At 37.4% G+C, this 12,644-nt stretch overlaps 1 protein-coding gene across 1 annotated transcript; it reads left to right on the top strand.

The window, feature by feature from the left end:
• The first annotated feature begins 548 nt into the window (after positions 1–548).
• Positions 549–2,311, top strand: LOC100023843 (zinc finger protein ZPR1-like). Its single transcript, XM_001375237.4, has 2 exons — positions 549–749; positions 917–2,311. The coding sequence occupies exons 1-2, from the start codon at positions 564–566 to the stop codon at positions 2,129–2,131; spliced, it is 1,401 nt and encodes a 466-aa protein (XP_001375274.3). The 5' UTR covers positions 549–563; the 3' UTR covers positions 2,132–2,311.
• Positions 2,312–12,644: the final 10,333 nt, after the last annotated feature.

The following is a 12,644-nucleotide window of genomic DNA, read 5'->3' on the forward strand; positions in this document are numbered from 1 at the left end:
GGTTTTTTTTTTCTAATCCAGGAAGTTGTTCCTTAAGGGAAAGGATATTTAGAAACAGCTCTTCCAGCCAGGACTTTAGAGTCCTGGTATATTTAGATATAATCTGGTGTACTGAGACATTAATGCCTAAGGAACACATAAATTAAGATTTCCCAAGTGTAGTTCTTTTGAAATGAAGAATGGAAATTATATTTGCTAAATAACTGAGCTATCAATGAGTATATTGTGAAACTTTAATTCATGTAAGAATGTAGTGCCAAATCATAATCTCTAATTTTTTTCTTCTTCCATTGTGTATATGGTTGGTTTTCCATTAATGGATATATTGAGGATGTTTATTCCCCCAAACTAAAATCTGATTGTAGTTTGACTTTGTACATCCTTCCCCAAAGAGGCAAATCAAAAATGTATAACATCAGTTGCAATAAAAATCTATTTGGCCTCAACTTTTGAATGGTAATTTAGAGAAATTCACAATGAGAAGTACTAAAGAATTTTTTAAAAAGGCATTAATAGTAGTTGTATTAGAAGAAAGCAATGGGGCTGGGTCTAGCGTGGTGGAGATGTCGGCTCTCTGGGCACTAGATCCTGGTGTCGGGGCCGGGGTAGGACCGGGGTCCACCGCTGCCGCCTCTGGACCCCCGGGGGCACCTCTCGCCTCCGGGAACCTGTTCCATCCCATCAGTGCCGAGGATGAGGATCAGCAGCCTACGGAGATCGAGTCCCTGTGCATGAACTGTTATGGCAATGTGAGGCCGGAGACTGGGGGCGGTAGGGGACCCAGAGCTGGGGTCAGACCTCGAAAGGGAAGCATCGTCTTCGCCGTCCCCTCTGTCAGCGCCGGGACTGAGCCTGTAGTAGCCGTGGGTCTGGGAGGTGTTAGAAGGGAGTAGTCACAGATGTATAGCCCACCCAGGGGATGACTCGACTTCTGTTAACCAAGATTCTCTTCTTCAAAGAGATCATTGTAAGCTCTTTCTCCTGTGAGCATTGTGGCTGGTCCAACACAGAGATTCAGTCTGCAGGCAGGATCCAGGAACAGGGTGTGCGCTATACCTTGTCTGTTAAGGTCCCTGAGGACATGAACCGAGAGGTGGTGAAAACAGATTGTGCCACAGCAAGGATCCCAGAGTTAGACTTTGAGATCCCCGCCTTCAGCCAAAAGGGAGCTCTGACCACTGTTGAAGGATTAATTAGTCGTGCCATCTCTGGTTTGGAGCAGGACCAACCAGCCCAAAGGGCAAAAGGAGAAGCCCTGGCTGGGAAAATTGATGAGTTTGTTGCCAAACTGAAGCAACTGAAGAGAGTGGACTCCCCATTCACTTTTATCATTGATGATCCCTCAGGGAACAGTTTTGTGGAGAATCCATATGCCCCTCGGAAAGATGATGCTCTGGTGGTCACACATTACAACAGGACGCCCCAGCAAGGGGACATGTTGGGGCTCAAGACTGAAGAACCTGAAGAGAAGTCTACTGACCCTATAGAAGATCTCAGGAATGAAGTGTTACAGTTCAACACAAATTGTCCGGAATGCAATGCTCCTGCCACCACCAATATGAAATTAGTGCAAATCCCCCACTTCAAAGAGTTTATCATCATGGTCACCAATTGTGAGAATTGTGGGCATCGAACTAATGAGGTAAAGTCTGGAGGTGCAGTGGAGCCCATGGGCACCAGGATCACCCTTCATATCACAGATCCCTCCGACATGCCTAGGGATATCCTGAAGTCTGAAACATGCAGTGTGGAAATCCCTGAACTGGAATTTGTGCTAGGCATGGGTGCCCTGGGGGGCAAGTTTACCACCTTGGAGGGACTTCTGAAAGACATCTGTAATCTGGTGACCAGGAACCCCTTTACATTGGGTGACAGCTCCAACCCTGACTGCACAGAAAAGTTGGAGGAGTTTAGCCAGAAGCTGGACTGGATCATAGAGGGCAAGTTGAATGCTCACTTCATTCTGGATGATCCAGCAGGAAACAGCTACTTACAGAATGTATATGCCCCAGAAGATGACCCAGAGATGAAGATAGAACGCTATAAACGCACATTTGATCAGAACGAGGATCTGGGGCTCAATGACATGAAGACAGAAGGCTATGAGGCTGGATTGACTCCTCTGCAGTAGCAGTGGGCAAAGGGGCAGGTCAGACAACAGAGCTGCCTGGGGCCCCGTGGTTATTTATTACTATTGTAATAGGTCAGAGGAACAAGGACTTGAGAATAGGGACTTTCTCTTGGATGGGGAGACCTGCTCGGAGTCCATGAATCTGTGTACAATTTCAAAACAATTCATGAGGTGAATGCATGTCTGTTGTGTTACTGACCTTTTTTTGGAGGTTTTGTATTGGTTTGTAAAGAAACTTGGAATTGAACTCTGGGGCAAATTAATACCATTTTTCCCCCTCTTAGTCTTATCTCCCTTCCCTATTTCTCCTCTCTATAAGGAAGGGACCTCCAAGGAGCTGCCTCCAAGTAGGCTTGGAGAAATGGGGAGGTGGTATACATCCAGCCAGGAGTTGGCATTCTATAGATATTAATTCTAGCTTTCAAAAACGAGAAAAGCCATGTTTAGGGGGACAGGAGTCCTAGAATGGAGCAGAAAAAAAAGATTGCCAATAAAATTGTTGCTTTCAAAAAAAAAAAGAAGAAAGCAATGTATTCTCCATAACACAGTACAGTAAAGAGAAGCCTCTACTTCAGCCCATCAAGCATTTAGAAAATGGGCTAAAGTTTACAGCTTAACTTTCTCTTGAATTTTTCCCAGTTTTCATTGGCAAACATACTTGTGAGGCATGAAAGATAGAGCTGCTTTGTGGGGATGGTACAAGGGAATACATATCAGATTTGTTTTTTTGAGCCACAAAGATAAAAGTAAATAAAAAGAAAACATATTTTAAATGTATGAGAGGTATTCTAAACTCCATGATCCAATTAAGGAAAGTAATTCAATCTATTCAATCAGTCTAGATATAAACTCGAATTGAATAAGTTCTTGGTTAATTTGGAAAGAGTGGAGTATTTTAACCACTGTTTAAAATCAGATGGTGCTATATAGGGAATATATTTGGATTGGCGGAAAGAATTAGTCATAACTCTGGGCCTGTGGGTATCACAGAAGGGATTCTAAGAAGATATTCATACTTCTTATTTTAAGGTGACAAGATTCTTGAGTATCAAGGGATAGGGAAAAGATGAAACTTACTACTCCCTTTTGACCATGTTGAGCTTTAGTATTACTGGAACAACAGTTGCTGATGACATCATCTATGTCAGGATCTGAGAATTGAGTAGTTGAAAAACTGGACCTGACGACTCAGGATTCTACTTTGCCTAAGACCATACTATGAGTAAATGACAGACCTTGAATCTGAACCTAGGTATGTTGACTTCAAATTTAATGTTCTTTCTATTTTATTTAGCTATTTACCTTTGTTGGGGGTCAAAGGACTTGGGTTTGAATGCAAGCTCTATCCTTTTCATGTTACAGTTAAAAGAGTGTTTGCCTTAAACTGTGACCACGAAAATATGGTTTCAAGACTTTGAATTGCCAAAACTGTAAAGATAATTTTTTGTGTCTTGATTTAAATAAAAAATAAGTAGTTGCCATGGGAAAATTCCCAAATATTAAATATACCCAAGTCAGCTTGGTTTTATGGAGATTTTAATTAATACAAATAAGGAATTAAGGAAAGGGAGAGAGAGAGAGAGAGTAAGAGGAAATAATGAGAAAAGGGCCAGGCCAGCCTAGGCTTAAGCCTCAAGAGAGGGATCAGTCAGTCTTTTATCAACTCACCACAAGATCCTTCCAAGCAAAACTCTAGTGTTCAGAGAGACCCTCCAGTATAGCTCAGGAAGCTCCACTTCAGCTTCAGCTTCCAAGGCTAAATTACCTTTCAGCCACCAAGACAGAGACAAGCCTCCAATTTAGCTCCATAGCTGAATCCCTCAGAGGCCTTTCTGACCTCCTTTTAAAGAGAATCTTCTCCTATGTCACCTCCCCTACCTTTTCACATCTACCAATCACAGTAAATGTTTTCAGTGGACTGACCGTTCTTAATTCACACCTTGTTATCACCTTCTCTGGGTAGACTAAAACCTCACACCTCTTGCTAAGCTTGCTTGAACTTTTAGTGATTAATTTGACCTTCATAGGTACTTAGCACCTTTTTGTATTAGATCTAAAAATAGACCCAGCTTATGGGTTTTAGCTTTACTTTAATTATGGGTTAAGTACTTTTCATTGTTCAGTAAGGAGTTTACAACTTTATCTTCCCCTACAGTATACTTAAGTATGGGTGGAGTAATGTAAAGTTCTCACATACATTCCTGACTAAGTACCTCCATTGTTTAAAATGGGGAATAGCCTTAACCAAATGTTCCAAAGTAGAGTCTGAGAAGTTTTTTAGATTCATAATCTGAGAAATTTTAAGATTCACAGTTGCCAATGTGACTTTGGGCAAATCATGTAAACTTTTTAGATGTCAGTTTATTTCCCAGAAAATGAGATGGTTGTGGCCATTAATCAATTAATCTATAATATAAATCAATAAATTAACAAAATTAACTATTATGTACCAGATACTCTGCTTAGTGCTGGGGATTCAAAAAGAGATAAAAGACAGTCCCTGACCTCAAGGAGCTTACAGGCTAATAGGAAACAACATGCAGACAAATATATGCAAAACAATCTCTATACAAGATGGGAAATAAAAGAATGTTTAGTGGATAAAGGACATGGCCTAGGGTCAGGAAGCTCATCTTCCTGAGTTCAAATCTGTCCTCAAATACTCCCTATCTATGTGATCTTGGGCCAATCATTTAACCCTGCTTGCCTCAGTTCTCATCTATTAAATGAGCTAGACAAGAAAATGGCACAGCATTTCAGTATCTTTGCCAAGATAATCTCAAGTGGAATCACAAAGAGTTGAACATGCCTGCCAATGACTGAACAGCAACATCAATATTAACTAAAGCGGGAAGGACCATTAAAATCCCTTCCAGCTCTTAATCTATGATTTTAAGATGTGCCCCTCAATCCTGGCATTTCATTTGTTTTCAGTGCCTCTATTATATGAGATTAGACTAGCAGGTTTTCATGTTATGAAATGAGGCCCTTAGTGCAGAAATGCTGATACAGATGTTTTTATTATTATCATTTTTTTGGGGATTATGAACTTAATGTGCCAATAGATAGCTTGGTATCATGGATAGAGAAATAGCCTTGAAGTCAAGAAGTCCTGCCTCTGAAATGAATTGTCTGACTCTAGGAAAGTCCCTTACCCTCTTCGTGCTCTTAGGCAACTATTTAAGATTAGAGATTGCTTTCTTTTTTGCTCTGGGATCCCCAGCACCTGGCACAAAATGTTGTTTTTCATTTGTTTCTGACTCTTTGTGACCTCATTTCAGGTTTCATGGCAAAGATACTGGAGTTGCCATTTTATTTTTCAGCTCCCTTTACAGATGAGGAACTGAGGCAATTGGGGCTAAGTGTTTTGCCTTGGGCCACACAGCTCTAAGTACCTGAGGCTAGATTTGAAATCATGAAGATGAGTCTTCCTGGCTATAAGCCTAGCACTCAGTCTATTGTGCCCACTGGGCATTTAATAAATGCTTCTTGATTCACAAGTTAGAGATAAAATTCTACTCTTTACCAGTAGAAAGTGTTTCCACACCATCTAGACTAACACTCTCCAACTTCTCCTTTTCCTCAGCTAAAACCTTACACAACTTTTATGTTAAATGAGAGCAATTCATATTTGTTATTATTATGTGGTCAAGACAAAGAGCTAGTTGTCTTTTCTTGATATAAATCCATTGATTAAAGGAAAAAATAACAGAGATGATTATGCTCTGTTTCTGAATCAGACAGCTTTTTAATAGTGGAGCTTAAAAGCAAGTATATTATCTGTCATGGCATGACATATGGTACTCTCACTACAGAGAAAGACTTTACTGCTACTAAAGAAGCCAAGATGTAAGAACCTTTAGAAAACAAAACAATGGAACATACTTTAAAATGAAATCGCAGTCTTGAAGCATTTTAATATGTTTTTCCAGACGGAGAAAAAGCCTTCCTCCATCTATCTCTTCAGCCTGCTGCCACTTCAAATATTATCTTCATTCTTTATTGCAGTCAGAGATGACTCATTCAATTCCTTTAGTAAGAGGAAACCACCAAACAAGAGTCTTTGAAAATTTCATTGCAAATAAGAGGAAGAGAAATTTCAAAGGCAAGGAAAGGACATTTGCTGTAAGTAGAAGCACTAAGGAGGTATCCTCAGGGCAAATGGAGAAGTGAGAGATTTGGAAATTACAGGATTAATTTGATCTTTGTAGACAACTAGTTCATATAAAGTCTTTTAAATTTTGGTCTCCAGACTAGTATTCTCATGGTATATTTTACTTAAAACAAAACAAAACAAAATTGTCTTTTAAACAAAACAGTACTTTATATTTCAGTAATCTCAGTATAAATATGCTAGGGGGAAACTCACTTTTTTGATTCATTATCTTTATCCAGGGTAGTGATAATGATTTTTTCAGAGACCATATTCTCAAACTGCAACCTTTATGCTGCATGTGAGCCCCTTCTCCCCTTACCCCAGAAAGAAAAGAGAAGGAGTACTCCCATTGGGCAGAGGGGTGGGTGATGTGAGAAATGTCCTCAGGTGTGCATGGAGAGGGAGAAGGGAGAAGCTGCCTCCAGCATGCATGCCATAGGTTTACCAACATGGACCTACCATCTTTGGCAGATGGACATCATAGTAGATCATCGAGACTACAATTTATCTATACCAACCCCTCATTTCTATAGCAGAGAAAACTTGACTTTGGACAAAAAGTTAACAATAGTTTCCACTGTTCACATAGATAGTAAAGAGCAGATTTAGGACCTGAATTCAGGGCATCATAAATCCAGGACATTTTTACCTCTTCTTCTGCCAGCCTGTGTAATGCCACTCTTCACGTACAGTTTGAGACCAAGTTAATGGGAATCAGGAATGCCCTATAGTGGTTGCATTATTTGATTTTGCATTATTCAGTGTTGTAATTATATGGAAACTATGGTAATTGGCTCTAGCCCAATTTAATATAATATATTTAAGAAATATAATATATTTAAGAAAATGCAGTGCTGATTCAGATTTATCACTAAAAAAATAAAAGTTGGGGGCAGCTAGGTTGCTCTGTAGATTGAGAGCCAGGTCTAGAGAGGGAGGTCTTAAGTTCAAATCTGACCTCAGACCCTAGCTGTGTGACCCTGGGAAAGTCACTTAACCCCCATTGCCTAGTGCTTAGCACTCTTCTGCCTTTATACCAATACACAGAATTGACTAAGATGGAAGGTAAGAGTTTGTTTAAGAGTTATTATAGAAAGCAAAATTATAAAAAAAAAAACATAAATGGCTGAATATATACCTAATGTCAAGCCTACAGTTGTTATGATAAAATTTTTTTATTGTCTTTTAAAATGTTTCAGCAGCATAAACTGAACTCTTCTCTTTCTCTAAGTCTTCATACCTATGTTGGTAGGGACAGAGAGCTTTATTCACATTTGGATGAATTTACATGCTTACTTTCTCACATAATGAATCAAGCTAGTTGGATAACTGGAGGAATTATCTAAAATCAGTAATGTCTCAAACATGCTATTTTCTTTGCAATATTTATCAACATCAGGGCTAAAATATCTTAAAACATCTTTATTTACCAAAGCTTTCTTATTTGACCACCAAAGAACTGAAAGCCATTAATAGTTGTAGCCTCTCAGAGGATTTTGAGAATAACCTTACATTGGTTTTCTTTAAAATTCTACTTCTGCACTACCTCCCATTAAAAAAAAAAGTTAGGCAATTTAAATGTAGGTTGAGTTTCTCCTTCCCTAGAAAGGTAAATTTTAGAAGACTTCTTGTTTCAGAATAATCCCATTTAATTCACTTAAACATTTTATTCAGCAGGGTATCTAACTTTGATTATATTCTTTTTTAAAAATTAAAAATTTTAACTTTTTGATTATGCTATTAACCCCCCCCAAGATATTTAGCTGTCATAACTTCATCTGCACTAACTGCTTCTTCTATAATTTTAATATTATGTAGTGAACTTGGTTTTTAAAATGATTGAACCAACCATTGTTTGAAATAAAAGTTTCTTTATATCTAGTTTATTTTGCTATCTTAAATAAACTTGAAACATTTGTCTGAATGACTGCTTTGCTAAAAGGAATGCATTTTTTTTATCAGAATCTTCATTCAACAAAAACAAATTTTGTTTTAGTGTAATAATACATTTCTTTTTTTTCCCACTAGTTATGTTTCCATCTAAAGTATTCTTTTGCCTAATTTTGGTTACTGATCTTTAATAAAAGGGCAGATAGGTGATGCAGTGGATAGATTACTAGGCCTAGAATTTGGAAGACTTTTTTGTTTTGTTCAATTCTGACCCCAGGCATTTACTAGCTGTATGACCCCAGGCAAGTCACTTCAATCTCTGCCTCAAATTTCCTCATCTGTAAAAGTATCTGGAGAAGGAAATGGTAAACCTTTTCAGTATCTTTGCCAAGAAAAAGCCCAAATAAAGTCATAAAGAGTCAGGCTCAACTGAAATGATTCAACAACTTAAAAAAATTAACAGAATTGTTGGTAATATAATACACAACAGCACATCATGTCTACATGTGACTCAATGATCTGCATCTTTAAACCCTTCATTAATTTGACCTTTTGAGTTTATTAAATTTTGGCTTGTTTTAAATTTGATCTGGCATCATTTTACAAGTCACACTAAATTTAATTTCATATTACTGTATTCTCACAGCCAACAATCCCAAACTAGCTGTAGATGCCTTTTTCCAGTTGTTCTCAGGAGTTGTCCCTGCTCACTACTTTACTGGTCACATAATTCTTTTAATGTCCTCCAAAGAGGGGTCTGTAACTGATGCCTCCAGTTGCTCTTATTCATTGGTGGTGCTGCATAATGTAGCCTCATGAGACCTCTTTCCACTTTCCTCATTCACAAAGTCTATAGCTTGTATTTCCTGCAATTCTCAGCACTCAGAAGATAGTGGTTTGTCTATCCTTGTCTTGAATTCCTGATCCCCAAACATGGTTCTAGGTATTCCCAATATCTTCTTTCTGATTATAATCCCTAGAGCCTTAGTCCTTACACATCAAGGATCTTGGAGGATGCATATAGTAATTATGGTAATTATAACCTTGTATCTCCCAAGGAAGTCTTCCTTTCTAATTCTGCATTGGCTCAAGGTCACTTTTTAATAGTAGTTCTTTTCTTTTTTTCCATCATCTGAACCATGGACTAACTAACTAAATCTATGTTAGTAGAATGATATCCCACCCTCTGTAACACCTTGTCTCAGCCTAAAGAAATTCTTGGTAATTGAGAGATAGAGTCTTTCATGTTACCTGTGGCTGCTTCTTGAAACATGTAAGACAGAGGCAGTAACATTACTATATGTCAAGGAGAGAATGAGCTGTAGTCTCTGCTTTCTTTGGGTTGGCACTTTATTTTTTTAAGTGATTTTGCATCCATTATCTCATCCATTGATCCTCACAAAAATTCTTTGAAGTAGGTCAGGATGTTTTATTCCTGTCCTATAAATGGGAAAATTGAGTTTCAGAGAGGTTAAGTAACTTTTCTGTGGTCACATGGTTAAATAAATGATTCAGATGGGATATGAAGCCATGTTTCTGGACTCCTACTTTTTTCAACTATGCCATGTTGTTTTTCTTTATTCAGATTATTGTCTAAAGGATCTAAGATCCTAGAGATAAAAGGGACCTGAAGATCATCTAGATAAAGGACTAGACCCAGAATCAGGAATATTTGAGTTCATTTTTGGTCTCAGATTCTTAATAGTTGTGTGCCCCTGGGCAAATGATAATACCTGTCTGCTTCAGTTTCCTCACCTGTAAAATGGGGACAATAATAGCAACCATTTCCTAATATTGTTAAGATTAAGAGACATAATATTTATAAAATGCTTAGCACAATGTCTGGCATATAATATGAGTTTAATACATTCTTCCTCCTCTCCCTCCTCCAGTTCCATTTTTCTGTCCCTCCCTTTTCTTCCATTTTCTCTTCCTTTCACTCATTTTTCTATCTTTCCCCCTCCTTCCTTTTTTCCTTCCTTCCTTCCTTCCTTCCTTCCTTCCTTCCTTCCTTCCTTCCTTCCTTCCTTCCTTCCTTCCTTCCTTCCTTCCTTCCTTCCTTCCTTCCTTCCTTCCTTCCTTCCTTCCTTCCTTCCTTCTTTCCTTCCATAGCAGCAGGGATTAAAATCCAGTGTCCTAATTTCCAATTCAACTGTTTTTCTCAAAAAATTCTCTCTTTTAAAAACGTGGGGTGGAATAACAGACACTTAGGAAAGTAGTGGAAAATATTTGTTTAATGAGCACATTTAATTTTCAGGGACTTTAAAGACCAATTCATTTGACTTATTGGGATATGAAATGACATATTAGATGAAAAACAGTCACATCTTACAATCTGCATTATTCTTCTATACCACACACTGCACTCTACAGTGAAGCATACTATACTCCATCTCTGTGGACTCTGCTCACCTTTGAAAAATGGGGGTGGGGATGCCATTATTTCCTAGCATTGTCAGATTTGCCCTATTCTCACTGGTAGCCTTTAGAAGGTATTTTAAATTAGCTTAGATTTCTTGGTACTCTCAATAGTTTATTACTCCAGTGGTGCTAGGATCTCCACAGGCAGAATAAGTATCCATGGCATTTCAGATTTGAACATCTCTATTTAAGTTACCTTTTACAATGCATTTGATATGGCTTAAAAAAAAAAACAAGTTTGTAGGGTTAGCTGGTCTATTATGCTATGCTTTTAGTGGATAGAGAGTGACCTAGGAATAAGAAAGACCTGGGTGCAAGTCTTGCCTCTGAGACACACTTGCTGTTTGATCCTGGGAAAGTCATATAGTCTCTCATGGCCCCAGAAAGCTCCAAAGGCAGAAGTCACAAATGAATGGACTGATCAGAATCAGTAAAGGGAATTTCCACATGTAGAGTTCTTCACATTGAATTAGAGTAATCACAAGTTTATTCACTCTCCTTCCCTCTTTTCCTTCTCAAGTTTCAGTTTCTCTGTTTCACTTGTCAAGTCTTTGAAAATCCCCTTCCTAATGTTGTAGTGAAAAACGTTGTTGTAGTTGGCTTTGGAACTAGAAAGTCTAGGTTCAAATCTTTACTTTGCCAAGATTAACAACTTACTTCACTTTTCTGGACCTCAGCTCCCTTGTCTATAAAATGAGGAAATTCGATTAAATGACCCCAGAGACCTTTTCCAGCTCTAAATCCAGTATCTTAGGATCCTAGCCCTATCTTTCCATTAATATTCACAACATTGATATTTCAGTAGCAGAACTGATAAAAAAAAATATAGGTAAGGATAGAGAACTTTGACTTTAATTTTCAAACCCAATTATTTTAGCCTGTGGTATAGTGTGTATTTTTGTGAAGAGAAAAGTTTCTATCTCTATTTTATATTTTAGCAACATTTGCATTGATCTAGAATCACAGTACACATCTGTTTTCACTGAGGAATATCTTGATTCTTTGAAATAATCTTGACAGTTTATGTCAATATTTCCTGGGGAACAGTACAAAGACTGCAGGCCCTGGAGATTGAGGAACTGGATTTGAATTGTTGCATTTGTCACTTAATAACATGCCATTTGGGACATACTACCTCACCCCTGTGGGCCTCAGTTTACTCATCCACAAAATGAGAGGGTTGGGCTAGTTGGTTTCTGAAGTTCCTTCCAAATATTCCTCATTTGTTATATGGGGATGATAATAGTATCCTATTTCATAAAATTTTATCAGAATCAAATGAGATAATATATAGAATTATTCAGTCAACTTTAAAAATGCTATTTAAATGTTTACTATTATTGTGAATGCTTACTTCTTATGTTCTCATATGAGCCAATAATCTAATTCTAGATAGCTTAACCAGTGAGTAGGAAAAAAAGTTTCTTAATTCTGGGTTTCTTAAATTTTGAAATGTTTTTAATAGAATGTAGGACTTGGTCCTGTCTTAATAATATTGACTGAAAATTTATTTTCTTGATGGCCTTCTAGGAGAAGCTTAGAGATATCTGAAAAGTATATATGTATTATCCATCCCCAAAGAACTCAGTAGAGTTTTAAGCTTAGATATATGTATGTATAAATTCAAAAACAGTCTTGTACATGCATATGTACATGGTATTTGAGAAGTGAGAATCCATAATAATAACAAATATTTTTATAGCATGCTCAAAGGTAGCTAAGTAATTCCATATATTATCCCATTTGACTCTTACAATCCTTATGAGGTCAGCTACTATTATTGTCCCCATATTACAAATGGGAAGATTGAAGTTGAGAGAGATCAAGTCATTTGCTCAATCTCACTAAGTACTATTTGAGGCAGGATTAAAATTCAGGTCCTTTTAATTTCAATTACAATACTCTATTTTCTATGCCAACTAATTGCCTTATACCCAAACATACTATATATATATATATATATATATATATATATATATATATAACATATATATATATATATTTATGTTTATATACTTTTACATTTATATATATATTTGATGCCTT

This window comes from Monodelphis domestica, chromosome 2, assembly GCF_027887165.1.
Source record: "Monodelphis domestica isolate mMonDom1 chromosome 2, mMonDom1.pri, whole genome shotgun sequence".
NCBI classification, from domain to species: domain Eukaryota; kingdom Metazoa; phylum Chordata; class Mammalia; order Didelphimorphia; family Didelphidae; genus Monodelphis; species Monodelphis domestica.